Source organism: Eschscholzia californica, unplaced genomic scaffold (assembly GCF_041429995.1).
Source record: "Eschscholzia californica isolate CP2 unplaced genomic scaffold, dmEscCali1.0.p SCAF_2, whole genome shotgun sequence".
Classification (NCBI taxonomy): domain Eukaryota; kingdom Viridiplantae; phylum Streptophyta; class Magnoliopsida; order Ranunculales; family Papaveraceae; genus Eschscholzia; species Eschscholzia californica.
The window spans coordinates 3,258,586-3,284,185 of NW_028238309.1; the positions used below are offsets into that span (position 1 = coordinate 3,258,586).

General features: G+C 36.5%; 5 protein-coding genes across 6 annotated transcripts; 3 read left to right on the top strand and 2 right to left on the bottom strand.

Annotated features, from left to right (window-relative positions):
• The first annotated feature begins 10,579 nt into the window (after positions 1 to 10,579).
• Positions 10,580 to 12,659, top strand: LOC147555307 (uncharacterized). The gene is made up of 2 exons (XM_086662826.1): positions 10,580 to 12,274; positions 12,371 to 12,659. The coding sequence occupies exon 1, from the start codon at positions 10,684 to 10,686 to the stop codon at positions 12,235 to 12,237; it is 1,554 nt and encodes a 517-aa protein (XP_086518952.1). The 5' UTR covers positions 10,580 to 10,683; the 3' UTR covers positions 12,238 to 12,274; positions 12,371 to 12,659.
• Positions 12,660 to 14,062: 1,403 nt separating this feature from the next.
• LOC147555308 (L10-interacting MYB domain-containing protein-like) lies at positions 14,063 to 15,965 on the bottom strand. 2 transcript variants are annotated; one of them, XM_086662829.1, is made up of 3 exons: positions 15,666 to 15,965; positions 14,910 to 15,250; positions 14,063 to 14,789 (listed from the first exon to the last, which is right to left on the bottom strand). In XM_086662829.1, exons 2-3 carry the CDS (start codon positions 15,246 to 15,248, stop codon positions 14,244 to 14,246), a joined length of 885 nt encoding a protein of 294 aa, XP_086518955.1. In that variant the 5' UTR covers positions 15,249 to 15,250; positions 15,666 to 15,965; the 3' UTR covers positions 14,063 to 14,243. The 2 variants fall into 2 exon arrangements, with proteins under 2 accessions (XP_086518955.1, XP_086518954.1); XM_086662828.1 differs by lacking the exon at positions 15,666 to 15,965 and having other exon boundaries at positions 14,910 to 15,367.
• A 2,284-nt stretch (positions 15,966 to 18,249) lies between these two features.
• On the bottom strand, positions 18,250 to 20,235 carry LOC147555309 (large ribosomal subunit protein eL14z). Its single transcript, XM_086663218.1, has 5 exons — positions 20,091 to 20,235; positions 19,886 to 19,987; positions 18,846 to 18,975; positions 18,646 to 18,758; positions 18,250 to 18,470 (listed from the first exon to the last, which is right to left on the bottom strand). The coding sequence occupies exons 1-5, from the start codon at positions 20,091 to 20,093 to the stop codon at positions 18,417 to 18,419; spliced, it is 402 nt and encodes a 133-aa protein (XP_086519344.1). The 5' UTR covers positions 20,094 to 20,235; the 3' UTR covers positions 18,250 to 18,416.
• Positions 20,236 to 21,455: 1,220 nt separating this feature from the next.
• LOC147555310 (uncharacterized) lies at positions 21,456 to 23,351 on the top strand. Its single transcript, XM_086663276.1, has 2 exons — positions 21,456 to 22,475; positions 22,789 to 23,351. Exons 1-2 carry the CDS (start codon positions 22,290 to 22,292, stop codon positions 23,020 to 23,022), a joined length of 420 nt encoding a protein of 139 aa, XP_086519402.1. The 5' UTR covers positions 21,456 to 22,289; the 3' UTR covers positions 23,023 to 23,351.
• A 258-nt stretch (positions 23,352 to 23,609) lies between these two features.
• LOC147555311 (uncharacterized) lies at positions 23,610 to 25,502 on the top strand. The gene is made up of 5 exons (XM_086663502.1): positions 23,610 to 24,053; positions 24,177 to 24,281; positions 24,385 to 24,497; positions 24,613 to 24,706; positions 25,007 to 25,502. Exons 2-5 carry the CDS (start codon positions 24,224 to 24,226, stop codon positions 25,369 to 25,371), a joined length of 630 nt encoding a protein of 209 aa, XP_086519628.1. The 5' UTR covers positions 23,610 to 24,053; positions 24,177 to 24,223; the 3' UTR covers positions 25,372 to 25,502.
• The last annotated feature ends 98 nt before the right edge of the window (positions 25,503 to 25,600 follow it).

Sequence of the window (25,600 nt, forward strand, 5' to 3'; positions counted from 1 at the left end):
TGATGTGGCAACAATAAATATTAAGATACTCAAAAGAAAACTCAATTGTTGAGTTTTCTTTTGAGTATCTCAACATTTATTGTTGTATCTCGATTGGTCCACATCAACATTTTATATATTAAAATAAGAACCAAAAGTAAATCTAAAGTAAATGTTGAGTTTTTTTTAATGTTGCATTGGAGATGAATTTTGAATTAAGTATCTCAATAGTGCAACCTATGAAAGAGAAACTCAACTCATACTTGACACATTGGATTAATTGAGTTTTTGTTGAGTGTTGCATTGGAGATGCTCTAAAAGAGAGATAGAAAAGTGTCGCACGGTGTAAAGAGCATATGTGAAATTTCACTCTGTTGATCCTGATCAATTTACTTTTACTTTTGTCTTTTTCGCCTGCTCGAAATTGTTAGCTGTTTTTGAGGGGAAACAAGCTCATGCCCAAATGATTAAATACCCAACCCAATTTGGTACTCATTCTTGGAACTCTTTAATGGATTTCTATGTGAAGATTGGAGAAGTGAGTCCCGTTGTAGAATCAGTGTTAAATAAAATTGATAACCCAGATATTGTATCTTATGGCTGAATAGAATAGAACCCACAAACAGAAGTGAGTCTCGAAGTTTTTGCTTGATGGGTATGTGAAATCAGGACACACTACTACCCACAAACAGAATAGAACCCCTTTATTCCCTTGTCTTTCATTGTTTATCTTATTATTGAGCTGAATACTAATCATGAAATTTTACCAAATTTAAGAAAAATAGTATGTTCTTAATTTACCCCGTATCGTAGTATCTCTTATCAACTAATCATGTGTCTAAGTCTGTTAGACTACTGATTGATAAATTATATGAAAAAGGTCTTAGGCTGGGTGTGTCAAGTGAAGGAGGCAAAGGTCGTTTAGTTTTTGTATGATTATACTTTACCCAAGACACTGTAGCTGGTTCGTATCTTATGGCTGTTATGATTGAAATGAGTAGTATTACAGTGAGCAGATGAGCTCATCTTACCGAAAATGAGTACCTTAGATGCAACTAGAGCGGAACAGCTCTTGTGGTTTTGTACTTGAACAAAGCTGAAGCTAGAGATAAGATATGCAGGGCAATATAATATGGTTCAAAATTCTTGAGTAATGGAGAACCTGGTACAACACAAAATGTTGACAAATCCACTAAATAGACGTCGAACTGCAATAATCATATATTTTAAAGAAGAGATATTGCAATAAACATATACTTTAATGAAGAGATATTGTAACCATATATTTTAATGAAGTAACACAATTGCACAAGCTTCGAATGAATCGTGCGTTTCCATAGGCCCCATAGCTATTCCTTACCTCTTTATATTACCAAATCTTTACGCACTTATAATCTAGCTAACAATTTAGTCGAATATGTACTATTATAATTCGTTGGTTTTTATTTTTTATTTGAACATGTGATTTAGAATTGTTATGTCATATCTATCATCTTACCGACTAATGACTTATCTTGTCATATATTCTCTTATTTTCGATTTATGCACTAATTTACATTGAAACACTAGCAAGTCTACTTGAATTACTTGAAGATATTCAACCCTCTTTAATTTGATTTTAGAAAACACAACTCAATTCATCGAAATTAGAAAACACAACTCAATTCTTTTGAATTTCTATTTGACATGCATAAATTGTACTACTACATGTCATTGCGTTGAAGTTACATTTCTTTAAATCGTAAGAGACTTACTAACTTCATTTTGTATGTATGTGAATGTAGTTCCCATGATATCTCGTATCGTTTGGGGTGTTGATTGGAATATCAATTGGAATTATCTTTCTGACGGTCTTTCTTATATTTCCAACAGCTTCTGTCCGTCATAAACAGGCTTCGTTTTTGTAGTGTCGGAACCATGTCGAGTGAGATCGAGAACGTGTCACAAGAAGCTGCCAGCAAGGAAGGGCATCCTAAGGCCAAGGGTCCAAGTCTGCATGGGAGAAGTCAACAGACCGGAAGACTTCCATAGAGGTAAGGTTGGTGGGAGTCGAGGAGAAGCTAGACATGCTGGTGGAACATGTGGAGAAGTCGGAAGATTTCCAAGGGGATGCATCCTAACCCGTCAACAAGACGCGATCGATTGGATCGAGAAGTCGGTGGAAACAGTGGTGGATGTGCTGACAAAGGACATGAACAACAAAGCCTCGGAAGGGATGCAAGCTGAGTTCGAAGACTTCAAGTCTCGGTACCTATTAATGGAGAAGGTTGTGGGAATATGAAGAACAACCCTACTCAAGAAGCACCAAAGGTAAGAGTGCCAGACCCTAAGAGCTTTAGTGGTGCCTGTGATGCTAAAGAAGTAGAAAACTTCCTTTCGCACATAGAAAGGTACTTAAAAGCAATGCGCCTTAAGAGGGATGAAGACATGGTGGAGATGACAACAATGTACTTGGCGGAGGACGCGTTGATATGGTGGTGGCGAAAGGCCGACGAGATGACCAGGGGACATTGCAGGATCGACACATGGGAGGAGTTCAAAAGAGAGTTCAAGGCGCAGTTCTTCCTAGAGAATGTCGAGTTTCGGACAAGAGACAAGTTGATGGTGCTCAAGCATTTTAGGTCAATCACAACATATGTCGAGGAGTTTAATGCCCTTATACTTGACATCTCAGACATGTCCGAGAAGGATCGTCTATACTTTTTTCTACATGGATTGTAAAATTGGGCAAGGACGGAGCTGGGACGCCGAGACGTAGAGGATTTGTCCACTGCACTGGCCATAGTTAAACTGGAAGACTTTCCCACATTAGCCCCACGACATTGGTCTCTAACTAGAAAAGCGAGTGCTTCAGATGAGCTTGAGAAGCTTATGGCACAGTGGGCCCGTAAAATCACTAGGATAAGCACTATTATTCAACTAGACTGTGTAGATTGTAAGAGGTGTTAACCCCTTGTCCAACAAATTTCTTGAGTGTCTGGGTTTATTTATGGCAGGATACAACTCCCAGCATGGATTTATCTTATTGATACGTTACAGAAAATTTCACTTGAGTCCACTTTTTTGCTCTTTAAAGACAAAAATTTGTACTCGATAAAACCAATTATTTCGAGCACAGGGCTTTCTAGTCAAAACGTAACTTACCTAATCTCTAATACCAATAGATGTAGGATTTTGAAAGTGCACCATCTCACATGGTCAAGTTGATATGTCTATGTATATATATAGGGTTATTTAAACCTTACATACTAAGATAAACATATTAGGATATAAAGTCAACTTCATAACTTGCTATGAGTTCTTTATAGTATAGTTGCTAGAGAGGGTTTTATATGCAGAATTGGTTATAAATATGGTTAAGAGGTTATAATGTTATCATAGTTTTGGCTACTCCTACTTTCTCTTGTAATATTGCTTTTGTGATGATGAAGATGATGATGCCTAAGGGTGCAATTGTTGCTTTCTTCATATTAGTACTCTCCGTCCACTCGACTAGAGCCACTCGTGTTGGGCGGCACCTTGTTACTTATAACACAGTTCTTGCGGGTGGGTTTGTCGTACCCGTTGCAAACAGTGAAGTTCTAAAATATGGACCTTTCATAACCAACACAAAAGTACCCTTAAAAGTCAGCGCACGTGGTGGTGGTGGTACAAGCTCGCCCTTCAAACCTATTGCAGTTATTGGAGGGAAAGCTAGGGGTGGGAATCGGTCCGGACGGGCGGGAAACGGACACTAACTCAACCGGTCCGGGCGGAACGGACACGAGTCCTAAGTGTCCACTCGGACATCTGGACAAAACGGGCGGACATTTCGGATTTTTCTCCAACAAAGTGCCCGTCCGTGACCGTTTTGATAGTCGGGCAATCCGGGTATCGGTCGGGCGGACACCGGTCACTAATGAACAAATAAAGAAACTTTTATTCGAAATTAAAAATGTTTAGTCGCTAAATACAACTTTCTAAAACTCCCACTTTACAATTTAAAAAAGTAAATGAATTCAAAATCGCAAGATAAGCATTAAGATTTCTCATGGATTATGATCGGTTTCTATGCTTCTTCTCATGGATTACGATCGGTTTATTGTGGATTCTCGGGTTATTGATGAGATACTGAGATTTTGGAGGAGATAGAGACTAGAGAAGTAGAACAACGAAGACAAGATTAAGAAAAGTGATTTCTAGGGTTATTTATTTTTACTCTTGAAATCTAATGGTTGTAGCTAACTCTACAAATCTAAAAGCTTAAAATCAATCATATAGGCGGGCGGGTATAACGGGTAGGATAAACAGACGGGTGTGGACGGGTTCGGTCGGGCAGACGATATAAGCGGGCGGACTCGGTCGAACCACCGGGTAAAGACCTATGCCCGCGTCCGTCCGCTTAAGATCTTTCGGTCGGGCGGGTGCGTACCGATTCGGGCATCGGACGGTCACGGACCCTTCGGACTCGGACGGTCGTGGGCGGGTTCCGAGTTTCCGGGCCAAAATCCCACCCCTAGGGAAAGCACAACCGACCGGACCCTCTCCTAACTATGGATATTTTGCAGGCACACCACCTACACAGATTGCGTACAACACAGGTGCTGCAAGCAAACCCGGCTTACCCGTTGCTAAACCCTAACTTTCTTAGGGTTCTCATGGGAGCGCCTTGGTGATAGTGTCCGGTTCTTGTGGTCTTAGTAGTAGTAATAGTTCTGTTGTTTTATCATTGGCTCTTTTGTTTCTTGATTTAGTAATGATGTTTTTTCCAAACTCACAAGTCTTTGTTTCGACAGAAAATCACTATAACGGTCCGTTTTCTATCATAACTGTAACGGCATAGAACTGATATACGAAATCGATAACATGATTAAGATAAATAAACCAACACAAGTTGATAATTTGTACAATGTCTTTTATAACCCTGAATAGTAAAATGATTGATCAATATAACAAGTCTAATTCAACAACAAGAAAAGTGCAATTTTTCTGTGAATTTTGCTGCCATTTTTTTTGGGAGATGCTAGAGTTACGAAGGATTTTGACAAAAGAAAGTTTCCAGCTGATGTGGCGGTTGTGATATTCATCTCTCAACGGCCTGGATTTGGTCAAAGTTTCAAACCACAACCGCCACATCAGCTGGGAACTATCTTTTGTCAAAATCTTTTGTAACTTTATCATTTCCCTTTTTTTTTTAGCTAAATCCCCGAGAAGCTTGTTCTCTGAGATTCTGGTGGGTGTGTCTCTAACCCTCTCTTGTTTTGTATCCGTCGCTAATATTTTCTTCAACCAGTTTTGAAATTACAAAACAATAAGCAAAATGAGATGGATTAGTTCACAGAAAACAAGTCTTATTGTAATTAAGTTGTATGAATAGTTCATTTTTATATTGTTATAGATGTGATTGGTCTCTTAGTCTCTTCTTCTATTATCAAAACAATGCGGGTATGGTTGGCCTTCATATATTATCATAAACAGCTGCTTCTAAGACTTCTAACCCATCCCCATGACAACAAAGAAACTGCTACATACTTATTGTTGATTTCTCGATTACAGTATGTTGCAAAGTACCTAGAGTATGAGTCGATATCTTAACCTGATCTGTAACCCCACAGGTTTAAGTTATGTTTTAGTTATATTCAATGTAAAGGGGGTGATTTACGTTTTACGCTTTTGGGTAGAACTCATGGAGCTGTAAAGTGCTTAGGTTAGTAGGTTACATATTAGATTTTTCCGCCAGACTACGTAAACCTTTTGTGTTCCATGTGATTGATTTATTTCCATTGTAGTGTTTCTAGATTTATTGTATCCTCCATTATAACTTTTCCGGTTCGCCAGTACTTCGTTATACACAATCACTGATTGATGTTTGGTTACAAATCTGAAAGAATCAGATATAAATATAACAGTTTATATCGATCCACGACTCCTTCCAATTCTTGAAAACATAAATAGAACAGTATATGCCCTAGCAAGACCCTAACACCTTCTTGAAGCAAGCTCTCACTACTATATGTTTTTCCTGTCCTACTTAATTTGTTTGATTTCAATGATTTGCAATAAACATATGAACAATGAGCTAGCACTAGCCTATGTATAAACAATGGGTTTGATTCTTTCCCTTTTAGGATCAAATGGGTAGTCAAATAGTTTATTTTCGAAAATATACTCTAGATTATCTGCAACTTGACTATAATACGTTAAAACGGTTGTTGGGCCGAAAAGTATGTCCATGTGATTGTACCTCTGTCATATGCAAAGTACTTTCTTATGTTCTTTTCCATATCTAACGATCGGATACTCTTTTAAAACACTTGCATTATGTCATGTTAGGACTTATGATCACAAAATGCGCACTAAGTTAATATCTTTTGATGTACATTGCAGTAGAGGCATAAAAATTGACCATATATCGACAACGAAATCATACCCTTACGTGGAGGACACCTTTTGCCGATGTTGAAACTGATACAGGTTTGAGTGATATTGACACAAAAAGAGTTTGACCATTTATTTCTCTCTATTCTTATGATACTTGCCAATGCTTGGGTTTCATTCTGGGTCAAGCCCAACTTGCCTATAATCATGTTGGCATGAGTAAGAAGTTCTCTAGCCTTTAGGCCTGACTTTAGGACCATAGGTCACACAAGGCAGAGAAAAGACATAGTGGTTCATCATATCCCAAATAAGCAAGTGGGAATATAGAAGATACTAGTTTAAGTTGTATGAATAGTTCCTTTTTATGTTATTATAGGTCTCTTAGTCTCTTCTTCTACTATTAAAACAATGCCCGTATGGTCAACACTTGGTAGCCAAGTGGTGGTTAGTGTTGAAATAAACTCCAGAATCTTGGGAGGTGTAATCTATGGTTTATTTAACTTGGGTTATTAAAAAGGTATAAATAATGTAGTTAGGTGTGCTTTAGTCCAGTTTAGTTAGGCTTTAGGCCTGTTTTTTCAACAAAAAAAAATTTAATTTCGGCGGTTAATCGTGTTTATCATGGTTGTCTGGTAGCAGTTGACCTTCTTGTTACCATAAACAGCTAATTCTAAGACCTCCAACCCATTCCCCGTGACTACAAAGAAACTGGTTCGTAGTTATTGTTGATTTCCCCATTATAATATGTTGAAAAAAATACCTTGATTATGGTTCTATATCAAACCTAGATTGCAACCTCACATGTTTGAGTTATGTTTTAGTTATAATCAATGTAAAGGGGGTGATTTTTGTTTTCCAGTTTTGGGTAGAACTAGTGGAGCCGTAAAGTTCCAAGGCTAGTACGCTATATATTAAGAAAATCAGATTTACAATCCGATTACGAAGACCTTTTGTGTTCTACATGATTGATTTATTTCCATCATAATGTTTCTAGATTTATTGTGTCCTCTATTATTACTTTACTTTTGTGGTTGGCTAGTACTTCGTTACAACACAATCACTAATTGATCGTTGAGTTACCAATCTTAGAAAATCAGACATAAATATAACATTTTGTGTCACACCACAACTCCTTTACAAGATGGAAGATATACAAGTTAGACACAAGAAAGGGACACTTAGGAACTGCTATTACTTTTGCTATATAGCGACCATTGTGAAAGGAGCGAAAACACAGGGATATTCAAAGATAGTTTCAGTTTGGTTGAGCAAATAATTGTAGATGTCAAGATATTAATTTATTCATGGGCTTTGCCAATTAGAATTTTCACAGGGATACCTTTGTCAATCTTCTTATTTTCTTGAGAGTCGATGTTATCCAATATGTAAATTTCGACATTTTTAATGTTGTCTTGTCACAATAATCAATATATTACTTCTTTTTCAAAAAAAAACGACCCCTTTAGCTTCTAGAAAACATAAATTGAAGAGTATATGCCCTAGCAATACCCAAACACCTTCTTGAAGACAAGTACTTTATTTGTTTGATTTTCAATAAACTTATGAACAGTGAGCTAACACTAGCCAGCCTATGTATAAATAATGGGTTTGATTCTTTCCCTTTTAGGATGGAATGGGTAGTTAAATAGTTTATTTTCGAAAATACTCTAGATTATCTACAACTTGACTATTTTATGTTAACTCTAAGAATATATATACAACTTGACTATATTATGTTAAAACTTAAAAGGGTAGTTCGAGCGAAAAGTATGTCCATGTGATTGTACCTCTGTCATATGCAAAATACTTTCTTTGTTAGTGTTCTTTTCCATGATATTTGGATACTCTTATATATTGTTAGAACTTATGATCACTAAATGCGGAATTAGGTTAATATCTTTTGTGTACAATACAGTAAAGGTTGATCAAAAAGGGAAAATGCGTAAAAGAATAAAGACACAGTGGTCCATCATATCCCAATTAAGCAAGTGGGAATATAGAAGATACTACTTTAAGTTGCTCTTCTCCCCAAATGTTTAAATATGCAGTTTCTGATATGCAATGAACCTGTTCATTTTAGGGTTGAAGCCATGCAAGTGGCTATATACTTTATAACATAAAAAACTATTGGTTTTAACATAATTAGAACGAGGCTCGTATTTTCACAAAGTAACTTTTATTGTTCGCGTAAAACTTATGACACATTCATGTTATTTATAACCAACTAACTTAGTAACTTAAGAGGGACACAAATATCTTATTAGAATATACTTTAGGTAGGACTTGCATACAAATGACGTACAAATTGTAATATTCTTCTGTACATATTGGTTTTCGTATTGAAATATTGATTTATTCAACAAACTTAAACCACACCCTCCAATAAGTAAAGAAATTGAGAAATGCTAAAATTTCATAATTTGAAGTTAGTTATTGATGAGATTTAGATGGGTTGAAAGTTCTTTGAAATATTTTGATTCTCTAACATAATTATAATTATATATCTTCTCGGTTCGAAAGTGATTATAATCATATCTTTTGTTGTTTCACATTGACAGAGCCAATGGTAAGGGAATATAGTGAGTGGAGTTAATACCACTCTAAGTGAGGGATTATGACTAGACTAGGACTCAATGTATATCTCTATCTACTTTGATCTTTTAACATTTTCTTCTTCATGTTTGAAGAAATTCTTTTTATAACTTTCTTTTCTCTTACATTAAGATAACTATTGTACCAAAAACTTGTTTCTTCCTTGGGTGAAGAATTTGGGTCAACAAAGTTGGACCAACATGGATTAAAACTCCTAATGTTTAATGCTAATATGTTTAAATAGTGTTTTAGCATCACATGGTCAAGTTGAAGATGGTTTATGAATAAATTAAACACACTTGGGGGTTAATTATTTTAAGATATAAACAAATTGGAATACATGACAAATATGTAACCAGCTGTGAATTATTCCTTTTCTCAAGAGGGTGTTAGGTTACTTAAGTAAGGTGCTGTTTGTTTTTTTATTTTTTCAGATCTGAAATCTGAATTGGAATAAAATTCAGATTTCAGATGTTTGTTTTTTAATTTAAGAAAATCTGAAAAATTAGCTGAATTAGGCCAAGATCTGAATTGACTGAAAAAAAGCCCACATATTTCAGACTTCAATACAAGTCTGAAATGGAAGCCCACAATCTGAAAAAAGCCAAATGACAAATATACCCTTATTAAAACAATAACATACTTTCCAATCTCCATCTTCAGATCATCGACCACCGCCACTACACCACCGACTGCCGACCACCACCACTACACCGCCGACCACCACCACTACACCACCGACCGCCGACCACCACCACTACACCACCGACCGCCGACCACCACCACTACACCACCGACCTCCGACAACCACCACCAGAAATAAAATAAAACACAAACAAAGGGAAATCACACATGGAGATTGAAGGTAAAAGATGTAAACAAATAAACCCTGAATCCATTAAAAATCAAACATGCTTGAAGGTAATGGAAGACCTCCTGAACCAACTCTCCTCATCAAAGTAAAACTTGAAAAACCTATTTCTCTCTCTACAACACCATAAATTTAACAATACCCACAACACCAGTTGTTGTAGTTACTCTTCAAAGAAATCTTAGATTCATATTTTCCTCTAAATCAAAGCGATTTTCTAACGTATTGGGCTCTTGATTTGGGCGATTTCCATATAGAAGGTGATATTTTCCTCCGGCTAGCTTCAGATCCTCCATTGAATTTCGACCCTAGATTCAGATCTTCAAAGAAACCCTAGTTGTTGTAGTTACTCTTCAATGAAACCCTCGATTCATATCCTCCTTTGAATTTCGATCAAGACTGACTGGTTCTTCATTACATGGGGAAGTGAAGAGGTTGTAGAGAGAGGAAGAAGAAAGAGGGTTTGTGTGGTAAAGAAGTAGAGGCGGGCAGATAGAAGGGAGATAAAAGAAATGAATTAGGGTTTTGTTTTATTTTTATTCAGATGAGGGAGAGCTTAGGGCTTGTTTGTTAAAAATATGAAGCAAGGGTAATAATGTCAAAGTACGATTTCAGATTTAATGATTCAGCTAGGGAAAACAAACATTCTAACTTCTGAAACAATTAAACAAATTCAGATTCAGCCAAGTCAGTTCAGCAAATTCAGATTCAGAAAATTCAGATTCAGACATTAAAAAAAAAACAAACAGCACCTAAGTCTATAAATATGGTTAAGAAGTTGTAGTATTTTCATTATTCTAGCTCCTTCTGTTTTCTGTTCTGACACTGTTTTTGTGTAGTAGTACTCTTCTTTCTTTCTTTCTCTATCTATCTTTAGCAAGAAAATGGTTATGCTGAAAATGATGATAACCAAGGGTGTAATGGTTGCACTCTGTGCATTAGTACTTTTTCTCCAAATGAGCGGCGCAGCTCGTGTACCTAGAGTGGCACCTGTCCCTGTTGCTAACAATGCAGTTGTTGTCGACAGACCCGTTGTACCAGTTTCTAACAATGTAGTTGTTGTAGGAAGGCCCGTCGTACCAGTTGCTAACAATGTACTTCTTAAAAAGAAACCGACATCCGTTGCTGATAGTGTAGTTGTAGCTGGCAGACCCGTCGTACCAGTAACCAACAATGAAGTCGTAGCTAGCAGACCGGTTGCACCAGTTGCTAATAATGCAGTTGTTGTTGGCAGACCCGTTGTACCAGTGACCAACAATGAAGTCGTAGCTAGAAGACCTGTTGCACCGGTTACTAACAATGCAGTTGTTGCAGGCAGGCCAGTTGCACCAGTTGCGAACAATGCAGTCGTTGTAGGCAGACCTGTCGTACCAGTTGCTAACAATGCAGTCGTTGCAGGCAGACCTGTCGTACCAGTTGCTAACAATGAAGTTGTAGCTGGCAGACCCGTAGTACCTGTTGCTAACAATGCAGTTGTTGCAGGCAGACCCGTAGTACCCGTTGCTAACAATGCAGTTGTTGTAGGCAGACCAGTTGTACCCGTTGCTAACAATGCAGTTGTTGCAGGCAGACCCGTTGTACCAGTGACCAACAATGAAGTCGTAGCTAGAAGACCCGTTGCACCTGTTGCTAACAATGCAGTTGTTGCAGGCAGGCCAGTTGCACCAGTTGCTAACAATGCAGTTGTTGCAGGCAGACCCGTCGTACCCGTTGGTAACAATGCAGTCGTTGCAGGCAGACCTGTCGTACCAGTTGCTAACAATGAAGTTGTAGCTGGCAGGCCCGTAGCACCTGTTTCTAACAATGCAGTTGTTGCAGGCAGACCCGTAGTACCCGTTGCTAACAATGCAGTTGTTGCAGGCAGACCCGTCGTACCAGTTGGTAACAATGCTGTCGTTGCAGGCAGACCTGTCGTACCAGTTGCTAACAATGAAGTTGTTGCAGGCAGACCCGTAGTACCCGTTGCTAACAATGCAGTTGTTGCAGGGAGACCCGTCGTACCAGTGACCAACAATGAAGTCGTAGCTAGAAGACCTGTTGCACCTGTTGTTAACAATGCAGTTGTTGCAGGCAGGCCCGTCGTACCTGTTGGTACCAATGAAGTCGTAGCTAGAAGACCTGTTGCCCCTGTTGTTAACAATGCAGTTGTTGCAGGAAGACCAGTCGTACCCGTTGGTAACAATGCAGTTGTAGCTGGCAGACCCGTCGTACCCGTTGGTAACAATGCAGTCGTTGCAGGAAGACCTGTTGTACCAGTTGCGAACAATGCAGTTGTTGCAGGCAGACCCGTAGTTCCCGTTACTAACAATGTAGTTGTAGCTGGAAGACCTGTTGCACCTGTTGCTAACAATGCAGTTGTGGCTGGCAGGCCTGTTGTACCGGTTGGTAGCAATGTAGTTGTTGTTGCAGGTGAACCCGGTGCACCAGTTGGCACATAATGTTAGGCCACTAATGATGTTGCTGTTAATCCACAAGGTAAACTTCAAGTTCCAGATCTTCTTTTGATCAAATACTCTTGTACTATTATTCTTTATGATTTAGAAACTAATTAACATTTGAATGATTCTGAAGGTTGCAATTATTCCAGTAGGTCAGGCCATTGTGGAAGAAGAAAAAAACCCGAGCTTTGTCGAGGGTGTTGATGTCGATGACTTCAGCCGGTTCTGGTGGTCGAAGTGGCAACTTGTGGTGGTGGTGGTGGTTGTTTGTTTATGTTATTTCTTTAATGTGTGTTTCTAGATTTAGTAATGTTGCTTTATTTCCCAAATTCCTCCCAAGGATCTTTGTCTTAACTAATGTACTTTCATCATGTACTCAACTTCACTCAGAAATTAATATATAATTGTCTGGGATTTCTCTACTTCCAAAATCCAAATTACTTTTCTTTCTGTTATCACTTATCAGTTCATCCAATTGAAACTTGTTTGTTCTATTGGATAGTGAACTAGAGTCAAAGTGACCCAAAAATGGATATAATGTTCCAACCAGGGAGCTCGTAGATCCCGAAAACGAACAGTTTTTTCTCTAAAAATTACCTCTTTGGTTGAGGAGCGCATTAAATATTTACCTAAATCAGTAGGTTTTTGAGCAGATCCCGTATTAGCCCCAAGACGTCGGTCTCTAACTAGAAAAAGGAATGCTTGAGAAGCTTATGGCCCAGTGGACCCATAAATTCACCATGATAGACAGATAAGTAAGCTCCGACTGTGTAGGTTGTAAGAAGTGTAAATCCGCTTGTCCAACAAGTTTTCTTGAGTGTGTGTTTATTTATGGTACGAAACAACTCGCAACGTGGATCTATCTTATTGATACGTTACAAAAAACTTCACTTCCATTTTTTTTCTCTTTGTCGACAAAACTCATTACTCGATAAAATCTATTATTTTGAACACAGGGTTTTCTGGTAAGTGTAAGTTACCATATGCAGAATTGGGTATAAATATGGTTAAGAGGTTATAATGTTATCATAGTTTTAGCTACTCCTACTTTCTGTTGTAATTGTTCTTTGGTGATGATGAAACTGATGATGTCTGACGGAGCAATTGTTGCTTTCCTCGTAGCAGTACTTTCCGTCCAGTCGACTACCGCCACTCGTGTTGGGCGGCACCTTGTTACTTATAATGCAGTTCTTGCAGGTGGGTTTGTCGAACCCGTTGTTAACAATGCAGTTCTGAGAGGCGTACCTTACATGACCCAAACAAAAGTACCTTATAAAGTCAGCGCTAGTAGTAGTGGTGGTGGTGGTAGTGGTGGTGGTGGTGGTAGTGGTGGTGGTGGTGGTGGTGGTGGTGGTGGTGGTGGTATAAGCTTGCCCTACCAATCTAATACAGTTATTGGAGGGAAAGCACGCTCGCCCTACAAACCTATTGCAGTTACTGGAAGCAAAGTACGAATGGCCGGACCCTCTCCTCACTATGGATATTTTGTGCCTATTGGAGGAAAAGCACGACCGGCTAAATCTCCTAACCCTGGATATTTTGTGCCTATTGGAGGTCACGCAAGACATGCCGGGCCCTAACTTTCTTAGGGTTCTCGCTGGCGCTTCTTTGTGATAGTGGCTGGTTCTTGTGGTCTTAGTAGTAATAATGGTTCTGTACTTTCATCTTGGGTCTTTTGTTTCTTGATTTAGTAATGTTGTTTTTTTCCCTACTCGCAAGTCTTTGTTTCAATGGAAAATCATTATAATGGTCCATTTTCTATCATAACTGCAACGACACATAACCGTTACATGAAATCAATAATTTGATTAAGATAAATAAGACAAGCTGATAATTTGTACAATGTCATTTATACCCTTAAAAAACAAATCTTTGATCATATAACAAGTCTACTTCAATAACAACAACAAGAAACTGCAAAATTTCAGAATCAGTTCTTAAGGTCTATAAGATGAAGATTTCGGAACAAAGTTTAAGAGAGTTCTAAAAACTACTCGATCTAAATTTCACAATAAACTTTGAAGAAACGAGACTCGATCTTCTGGGTCAGTTATCGCCATCCAAACAACTCTATAATCTTTACCTTGACAAAAGGATTTGAGAGCTGCGGTATATAGTTGTCTTGGAAGATCATGACTTACTCTCAATTCATTCAAAGACTTGATACATTCTTCAACAGAAGGTCCCATATCAACTCGATCTTTAATAATAACACGCATGAGATCTCGAATTTCATTCATGACAGAATCGTCACAAACAGTTTTCTTAAGTCGTTTCTCTCGCCCTTGAACGCCAATATCACTTGTAGCTCCTACTTCCGAAACAGAAGTACTGGGTATAGAAGGAAATATATCCTCGACATTTGGAGTTTGACTGAAATCTATAGTTGATACATAAGTTGGCTTCGAGCTATTCGTTGGGTCGATAAGGATGTCGTCTCTCTGAGGACCATTTGCGTCGTTCTCAGCCATTTGTACACCCTCAAATAGGGTTTTAAGTTCGTCTGCGAATTGCAGACGCTTTTTCCGAAATTGACTTGCATCTGGGACATTCTGATACGAAAAACAAACTATTTTCTTCAATTCTATATTGCTATATGTTTTCGTTCAAGTTTCTCGACTACACTTCCTATAAAAGATAATCACATAATAGGTTTAGGCGAGAAGATTTACCTTAATAAAGTCAGCCCATCTTTCTTCTGACCAATTGAATGTATGAGTTAAAGCGTCGTATCCATCATCAATAGAATTCATAAGCTTTGACCAAGCAACATATTGTCTACGCATATAGTCCCATTGATTCTTCAACTTCTTTTGGTTGAACTTGCAATTGAATTTCTTGTTAATTTCTTGACCGACTCGAGTCCATGACTGAGGCTTTAGAGAAATACCCAATCTACCTTCTTCGTTTACTTCTCTTATACATAGATCAATAAAGAACTTCTTCAATGCCGTATTCTTTTTCCAACAAGCCCTACTCGATTCCTCACATACCACAGCCAGAGCCGCCATGTCTATAGCAAATCAAACATTCATAACCCACAAACTCTAGCACTTGGCGACTACACAATCTATCCTTAAACCTAAATAGACTAGGGCAACATAACACAAATAGGTCGAACGATGATGATCGACTCGTATTCAAGACACTTTCAACAAAATGCACAATGTGTGTAACAATTACAAAAAGTGAAATGCACAATCAATGACAACACAATTTAAATCTTCGTCCGCTCGAAAAAAAAATACAAATTCTCTGAAAAACGATTAGTTGAAAATTATATGTTGATGAGGGTTACAGGATTAAGAAGTGGATTCACCAATACTGATTCTCAGCTAAAAAAAAACATAGTAATTCAGATTATAAATGAACAAGGGAAAAAGTTATAGATTATAAATTATAAATAAAAATTATAAATGAATTATTACCTTTTTTTTTCTGATGATAGCGGATCTGGGTTGATGAAAATAAGAAAGGTTGACGATCGGAAGAAGTTAGGGTTTTCAGTTTGTGTTCTGCGGAAGGAGGGAAAATAAAAAGGGGATTTTATTTTTTTTTTGTTTTATTTTTTTTTGTTGAAAATAATAGGATATTATTTTAGCAGAGAGTAGAGACTAGAGAGGAAGGAGGGAAAGTAAAAAGGGGATTTTATTTTTTTTGTTTTAATTTTTTTTGTTGAAAATAAGGGGATTTTATTTGAGAAATTTTATTTGCATGTCCTTTTCTTTGTTCTTTTTTTTTGAATAAAATTGATTACCTTATATAGGTGACTTTGATACGTCAAAATGATGGAATATGTCTTCAACAAAAAAAAAAATGATGGAATATGTAAGAACCTGGGATGTCTAGAATTTTTAGTACGTCAAAATTTTATATGACGCGTGGATATGTTACACACACTCACTTTTCACTTGATTTTGTGTTATACAAAACCACCTTCTTTTTCAGTTGTAGTTAGAGTTTTAGCTTTTCTCTCAACATGAGAGAGAATAAACTTACCGAGGGTTTTATTTCAGTTAAACCCTCAGTCGAAGATTCGAGGTATCTCCTGCATCGTAGAGAAAGATAAAGAAAGAAGCTGGAGACGATGGATTTCATTAGTATGTTATTGACATTTAAGGTCAGGTAACCAACTACCGGAACCTTAATAAACTTATCGGTAAGATAGATAATACACGTCACCCCCTCCACTGTAGTGAAGGAGATAGGGAGAGGAAGGGATAGAGAAGATACACGCACCTAAAAGAGCGACAATTTTCGCTAGTCATTTCCCGACCTAAATTAAGAAACCAAGTGTTGTCAAATTTTCGGGAGTCATTTCCAGGACTAAATTAGAAAACAAGTGTTAATTACTGTATGTTCCCTTAATTGAGTTGTAATTAAACTCGACCTAATCCTTTTTTAGTAAAGGATTGGGTCGAATAACGAATGAGGATTATTTCTTTGATTGGATCATTGGCTAAAGCAAAATTCTGTAACGTTTTAGGACATCCCATTAGTAAATTGACTTGGGCCGATTTATCAGACTTTGATATTTGGACGTATATGCAGAAATCTTTCTCATTATTATAGCGGATCCTAAAAAAAATAGAGTTTGTATCAAATAAAGTATATACTTCGACTTTCGTGTGCTAGAACTTTGGCTCGTAAACACAAAAATACAGCGCGCTTCTCTTTGATCTTTTAAAGAACCTCTTCTTCACGGAGGTTCTATAGAGAACAGATTTGGTATTTAGATATTTCTTTTTTTTTATACTGAATCTTGTGTGCCTTTCTCGTAGGACTGAGAACGCTAAAAAATAAACAATAAATAAAAAGAATCAAATCCTATAATTCCATTTATTCGGAATTATTTGTAATAAGATATTGGCTACAATTGAAGAGGTCTTATCAATAAAATTTCCATTTATCCGTGATCTTGTCATAGTTAACAATCCATCCTATAATTCTTTTTATTACCTCTCGCGGGAAAAGAAACCCACAAACAATTCCATAGTGATTCAAAGAGAGTTTCATTTATAAATGAAATTCCACTACGAGGTTCTTTTCCTATTAATTTACCCACGAGTTGTTCAATGAATCTGTTGAGTCGAAATCATAGAACGGGTAGATGTCACAAATGGTGAATCAATCTTTTTTTTTTTTCTACTTCTCTCACTCTATCTTTGTTGGTGACGTCTATAATGATAATGACAGATGAATCAAAAACTTTCAATTGGAACGGATTGTATCAATTGGTATTTTTTTTCGTATTCTCTTTTCTTTCAAAAGCGAAAACTTAGGTAAGTTTTTTATAACCATATGTATAAAAAGAATGTATCTCATTTAGATCTCTCATGCCTACTATAACTAGTTATTTCGGTTTTCTACTGGCTGCTTCAACTATAACCCCTGCTCTATTTATTGATCTGAGCAAAATACGGACTTATTTGAATTGAGTTCTAAATTTATAAAAAGATCTTGTGTATAACATTGTGTCTATAACGTGTATTGTGGGTGTTTAGGTGTATAACATAACATTGTGTATAACTAATTTTGCGGGTGTCTAAGTTTTCCCTTATGAACACATCGGGAGAACCCAAGAGAACCAAATACGGACGCATGTCTTGAAGACAACTAAAACATTCCTCTTATGGTGGTTCTTAATAATCGCAATCTCTACCTTGATTAAATCAGAATTGGGTTTGTTAGGGAATAATTTTACTCCGGTGGCTCTTAGGATGTCCGGCACAATATGATTCTTGGTAATCAGGTTATGTACCTCACGATATGATTCTTGGACCTTGGTAATCAGGTTCAAATATCACAGGTCAAATACGACCAAAAAGTTAATAGTTGCCTTAAAAGGCAAAGTGTAAGCGATGAATTTTGAAGGTAAACTACAGTCAAAATACAAAACCACCACCTCTTGATTTTATTGGGTCACTCCTGATCCCATTTTCTACACAAACATGTAGCTTAAAATGACGAGATTAAAGGAAAAACACCGATAAAAAAAAATACAACTAATGCTTTGTTCTGAATCATCTGATTGCATAGATAATATGCCAAAATACATAAAGGTATCAATCAACCGTTCTTAATCTCTAAATTTGTGAAAACAAGAAGCTAAAACCACAACCAAATTCAAAAAGATCTAATCAAAACTCACGACTATCCCAATAGGTAGGATCCAACTCTCAAGCAGTCGCCTTTTTCAGCTTTGAGAGCTCTTGCCTGATTACTCCACCTCTCTGCATATAATGAACACAACGACTCATAAGCTGACAGTAATCAAAACTTTAAACACTAAAAAAGATTTAAGAAACATCGAGTTCATCCAACTAATGTGAGCTACAAAGTTTGAAGGAACTAGGTTATGAGAAGCTTAATGAATCCAAATTGAAAAGAAAATTAAAAATTCAATACCTTGATCTTTGCCAACATAACCTTGAAGCGGTCAAAGTCATTCAGAGCAGCTCTCCTCTTCTGAACAATCAGTTTCCTGCCCCAAGAACTGTTCTCCCATTTGTTCTTGACATCTGAACATCATAATGAAGTAATTAAGCAAAATAAGAAGACTGGACGAATGGCTTCTAGGCGGAAAAAAGAAATAATTAGTTACTTACCAGCAGCTTCCATGGCCTCAATCAAAGCCTTCTTCTTTGGGATTCTTCCAATGTCAATCTTGATGTCTGTCAATGTGAGCCTCTTGAAGTTCATTTGGCTTCTCACCATGTCAGGGGCATCAACAAGAGCCTGTCACATTTAAAACCACAAACAAAATAATTAGGCCGGTCTTCGTTTTTCCGCATTTGAATTAATTACACAGACTAGTTATTCCCAAGTCACTGGTAAATAAACCAAACTAACCATGAACATCCAAGGTCAAAAAGCAGGAAAAACAATGTGACCATCAGGGACAATAAAAAGGAAACGGGCGATTTTAATACTGGAAGACATAATTAAATGAAGCGAACCAAGAGAAGACATTGAAACAAGAGAAGCATTGAAACTAAGATATATGCCATTGTTATGCTAAGATCAAGAAATGAAAATAATGTATCCATTTCTCTAAATCACTTAGGCATGGTTTCGTATTCGGAGCTTCATGAGAAGTAGCAAGCTAGTAGCTCTCTGCTCTTCACTCTAGCTCCGTCCAAAGAAAATCAGCACATGAAAGAGATTTATTTTTATTGAGCTCTAACCAGTAACCAATATCTAATCCGATAAACATCGTCAATAGATCAACCACATCGTTTGTAGTGTCTTTATCGGGATCCTAGTATCGACATAGTTTTAAAAGAGAACGAAGAATCTCATGGTCAAGGATCGAACCCAGCTCTTCTTGGAGGAAACAAACCAGGTAAGACACTACCCAACCAAGTTGGGTTATTCCGCCTCTACACAATATCAACCAAGTAGTTATCCGATAAATCATCGATGAATCTAGGTCTAATAAACTCAATAAGCAAGATACTAACAGCATTGATACAATCAAGTGAAAGATAAAAAAAATACATTAAAAAACATCAATCAAAGCACCAAAATCAACTTAAGTTATTAGGGTATACATTAAAATGGCATAAATAACAAACCCTAAAAAGATAGAAAAGATCTAACACAGACAAAAATCATATGAAAAATGAAAAAAGAAAATAAAATTTACCCTGTTTTGATCAACAACATCAACAATGACTACAAGTCTGCCATAATCTTTTCCGTAATTGACGAGAGCAACTCTCCCAATCTCCACATAACGCTTGAACGGCTACAAAATCAAGAACAATATAAACTGTTAAACCCTAGCTCAGGATTCAAATTATAAACTATAAACTAGAAATAGATCGAGAGGAAGTTTTAGAGAGAATCACCATTGTTGAAAAATCTGAGTGGTGGCGGGGGAGAAGAGAGAGAGAGATAGATGGAGTTAAATGTTGTTCAGTCTCAGGGGAGAAAGCTAGGGTTTTTCTCCTCTTCTTTCCTTTAAATTTGGTTGGGTGCGTGATAAAGTGGGCTTCGTCCAAATCAAGTGGTGCCCCAAGGGCTAATAGTTGGGCCATACATATGATTACGAGATTCTATATGTACTTCATTTTTGCTAATCTAAGCCCTAAATAATTCGACTAAAGTATAAGTATAATCCGTGCCCATAGGGCACAAACACGTGGTTCTAGTGCGGAACCTATGAGCGGGCGCTTAAATATTTGTATATAAGTTAAAGATGTGTTCGACAAGTACATAGTCAAATCAAATATTTAAGCTCGTTATGACCGTCGTAGCTACAGGGCTAGGAAGATAAGATGTGGATTTGAGGGTTAGAAAATAATAGATTCAAGCTATTGCGAACTACGGTGATGATAGGTTCTCTACGCACTAACGTACCACACTTGCTATGGATAGAATCGGGCTTTTGAAATTTTTGCTCGATCGTATTGGTGACACCAAAGTATTGAACCTAGACGACTTTCATTATGAAGAATAACGGATTATTCCTAACGTCATATGACTTGACATGTCATACCGTATTTAAGTCCACACACATTTTTAGTGAGAATTATATATATTTCATTAACTTATGACTAAAGACACCAAGCTAATTAAGAATATATCTTAAGAAAATATAGTAGTTATTATATCTTAAGAAATCCTATCTTCTTGTCTTCTTGAGATATGAATTCCATTTCAAATGATGATGAGATTCTACAAACTAAATAAAAATGTATTATATATTATCAAATGAGAAAGTTATTCTAGATCAAAACTTTCCTTTTCTTTCACTATTCTTTTTGTAGGTGAATAAAGGGTTTGATAAGCATATAACAATTGAAAATGAAAAAGAACAAACCTTGCTAGTCAATTTAGTAAAGCCAAAAGAAATTAGAGAGTTAAAAACTAGGCTATATGAAACTTTAGTGATTTGATGCTTTAAGTAAGAGAATTAAAAAAAAATTAGAGAAGGGTCGGACTCAACTGAGACGTTTGGGGGTTGGAAGGGTTCAAGCCTCTAGTCGGGGTTCAGATGGGATAGTGGTTGGGCAGAGTCTCATTTTCCTTCGTTATTATAGCTACCTACCTTTAGAGTAGTAAGAAAGTTATGTTCTGATACTATAGAAGAAATTGGTTTTTATGTACTACGATAGTTCTTTCTCAGTATAATATATTATAGATTTACCGACTGACTATCGCTTTTCTATACGAGATTTATCCAAGCTGCCCAACTGAGACAATTCAAAACGGCTAGTGCTTCACCTTCTTCACTAGATTTTGTCTCTGTTGACAAGTACATCACTTTCTTCATTAGATCTTGTCTCATGTAGTTCAGTATAAAAGGAGTCAACATTGAGTTTCAAATAGTCGCGAAGATGGAATCCATCTTTGTTGAGGTTTTTGGGACAATTACTAAATGATAGTGGGAAGTGTAATATACGCTTGTTAGTGGCTTCTGGGTGAGGTTTTGCAGAATGAAAGCAATGCTGGCGTCGAACTTTTCATATATGTCATAGGATTGACTAGAAAAGCAGATTGGCCGTTCTCGAATTAGTACGATTTGTTGATTGCCAAATTGTGATGTGAAATAGGACCCATATTTGTTAAAAGTACAAACAATGCAGTAAAACTCCGCACATAATAGTACCAATAAACTATGTCAAATAGGAAAATTTCAACGGATAGACCAACCGACTATTCGCCCGTTTTCTTTTAGTGATTCTTCCCACTCTTTAAGGAAGAATATATTCTAGTATGATTGGCTAGAGTATGAACAACCATACTAGCTAGTACAAACTAGTCATTAACCTCTTGTTTCAAGGACCAGCCAGATAGTTTTCTTGCTTATTCCCTTAACATTCTAGTAAGTTGGCCATATTGCAGTGTGGGGACTAGGAATTTCCCACACAAAAATATGGGTATCCATTTTCTTTTCCCCCACACTTTATTTTCAATTTTATTGCTTTTCGTTGAATATATTCCTTAAATTTTTATTCAACTTTCTATGCCTATAAATGCATGACATTTCTTTCTCTCTTTAACTCAACTTCCAATTCTCTCTCCTTCATAGGTACAACTTAAACATGGAAGGAGAGGAGTTGGGAGAAGATCAAATAAAAATGGTAGAAGATATAGGAGAAGAGTTCGGAGAAGATGAAAGAATTGTAATGGATATTAGTCTAAAAGACCTCGGAAGAAGACTCGAAGAATTTGCTAAAATTAGAGATTGGGAACAATATCATAGCCCTAGAAATCTACTTCTTGCTATGGTAAGTACTATTTCAATACGTTACTCCCGTTGTTCTATTAATATCGTATTTTGGTTCTCTTAAAACTCTTGCAACCTTTTTTTTGGTTCTCTTAAAACTCTTGCAACCGCTATATGTATATATTGAGCTTGAATAACATGCCCTCGTATCGGTCTTAGTGCCCCGGGCTGCCTTGTCCGATGACCACAGGGAGTGCCAAGAGAGAGGCAGATTAAGGGCAAAAAAAAACGAGGCGCCTATAGAAGATGGCATAATTAAAATATATTTGTATTTATTAATCTTTTGTGTGGTTTTTGTTTTGATTTATGCATAGGTTGGTGAAGTTGGAGAGCTATCAGAAATATTTCAATGGAGGGGAGAAGTGGCAAAAGGGTTACCAAATTGGAAAGATTCAGATAAAGAGCACCTTGGAGAAGAATTATCTGATGTTTTATTATACCTTATTAGGTTGGCTGATATTTGTGGAATTGATCTTGGTCTTGCTGCAATTAAAAAGATTGTTAAAAATGCCATAAAATATCCTCCACCAACCCCTTCATCTATTTGATTCAGCCCTAATGTCGACTTTCTTTTTAACAAAAATTATATTCATCCTTATATTTTGGTCCTTCTCCCGGTCTTCCGCTAATGTGGCGACACATCACTGGAATATATTTTCTCATTATTCTCTCTCCAATTGCTCTATACTCAAGTGATATGTCGCCACATCAGCGGAGGGTTGGGAGAGAGACCAAATGGAGGGATGAATAGAATTTTTCTTTTTTTAATGTATTGTTGAATTCTTGGATGTGATGTTTCTTTTTGGTAATATATGAAGGAAGTGTTACCTTTTATATATAAATTTGATACAGCGTAATCCTATCAGTGTTCTTACCATGTCGTAACATAAGCAAATTATACGTATTTTGACTGTTTCTTAAAGTTGTTTTCGTGTGTAAAGAAAAAGATGGCTAGTCCTAAATATTGGGTTGTTTTGAAAGTTACTAGAAATATTGGTTGGTCAAAAGACTCAGGGAATCCTTACATATATATAAGTATATAACCACCTTATATGGTCAAGAAAACTTCCACAATACTAAGATTAGCAAAGAAATTTAGGCTATTGTTAAAAGTCAAAAATACCCATGTGAAAATGAGGTCTAAAACCATTTGCATCCCTAAGAACACCCATAAAATTGATGGAATCAAAGAGTATAATATGTCTAAGAAAAAGAAAAACATTTTAGAGCTTCTTCTTCTTCAACAAAATTCCAACTTTTATTTTTTATCCCAAATTTTAGGACAGGTGATGGTTTTGATTAAAACACAATGACAACAAACACCGCGTTGTGGTTGGGGTTGTTCAATAAAAAATAAACATTTCTTTTAAAGAAAATTTCAAACTTTAATCTTTCTCTTTGTCTCTCTGGTTTCATCATTTTAAAGAATTTATAGGAAGTATTGTTAGTTTGTGATAAAATATTAGAAAGATGAAAAAACAATGTGGTTCGAATTGAGTCATCAAAACCTTCAGAGAACAAAGTGTTGTTTGCAGATACGGAATAACACACTGACGCTTGATCAAATCTGCATACAAGGGTGTGTAATTGGGAAACTAAATTTTCCTCATCTTTTTGGTAGAGAAAAATTGATTTCTAAAATGTTGATTAATTATCTTTACCTTGATTGAGTACTCTTTTGTAACATAAATTTTTGGATCAGGTTATTATCGAGAAGGTATTTATAAGCGAATGTTTGTCGTTTTATAGATGACGACAAAAATGAAAGGCCTTTTAAAAGGCCTTCGATACATTTCACAAATATTCGGTAAAATTCATTTCTTAATCATTTTCATTCACAAATGTTGATTCCAAAATAAATTTCTCATTTTATAAGTTTTTTTAGATCTAATAATTAGATATTATGGCAGAGAAAGAAGACGATGAGGATGAAGAGGAAGAGATGCAGATTGGTTTCCCTACAGATGTAAAACACGTCGCTCATATAGGATGGGACGGTCCTGCAGTATCATCTCCGAGCTGGGTAAACAGTTCGATAATAATTAGTTTGTTTTATGTTTCGCCTAAATATTTTTCTTAAGAAATAATAATTCTATATTAATTCCCCAATATAACTTTCTTAATTCCTTAATAATTAGATGAGCGAGTTTAAATCAAGTCCAGAAGTTTCATCAGCCCCCTCACGTCCTGGTGGAAGTGAAAATAAGGACATACCTTTCCGAACTACCAAAGGTTAGTACCATTAGTTTGACTAATTTCTTTTTTAGTTCATATTTCGACAATGTTATTGCCTATTGGTACATCTAAACTATAATCGATTTTCTAATGTGGGCAACAAAGTCAGAATATGATGAAATATTGATTGATCCTTGATGTATATAATATTTACTAACCATTTTGAAAGTTTTAAGATACATGGCATGACACTATAATATATCTGTCACAACGTTAAAATAGAAAAAAAGTGTAAGACTAGACAAAGTACAGTATGTCGGGACTTTCTTCAAAATAATATCAGATATTGTCTTGCAGATTTTAAATTGGGCGACGTTCCAAAAACAAAGCATCGATCATCAAAAGGCGATTCTTCATCTTTCGACTCTACAAACCAAGAAGGACGTGATACCATATCAAAAAATTCATCAAGACGTCAAAAAAGTAGTGATTCATCTGAAAGTACTAAACCATCTAGGAGAAACAACTCCAATGGTGGGAGCGATTCTGCTTCAATACCTAAACAATCAAAGAAGAAGAAATCTAAAGGATCATCATCAGGTGGTGGTGGTGGTGGTGGTGAATCGACCAGATCGAGATCAAAAGGATCAGCGGAGTTGCCTATTATCACAGAGAATGGTGTTCCTACTACTGCTTTAAAAGCTTTGGAATTAGAAGAATAGGAAGAGCTTGTGTGTTTGTTCATGAAAGGGGAAACAAACTTGTGAATTGTGTGAAATTAAAAGAGAACCAGTTTTTAAGACATTTGAATGCTGTATTTAATGAATCAATGTGCATTTTTGTAGTTTGGCTAGCTTTGGCATTTTAATACACTATCTATACATTTATTACAAAAATTAGTGGTGTTTATCGGTTCGGTCAGACCGATCCAATAAACTCAGGATCAATATC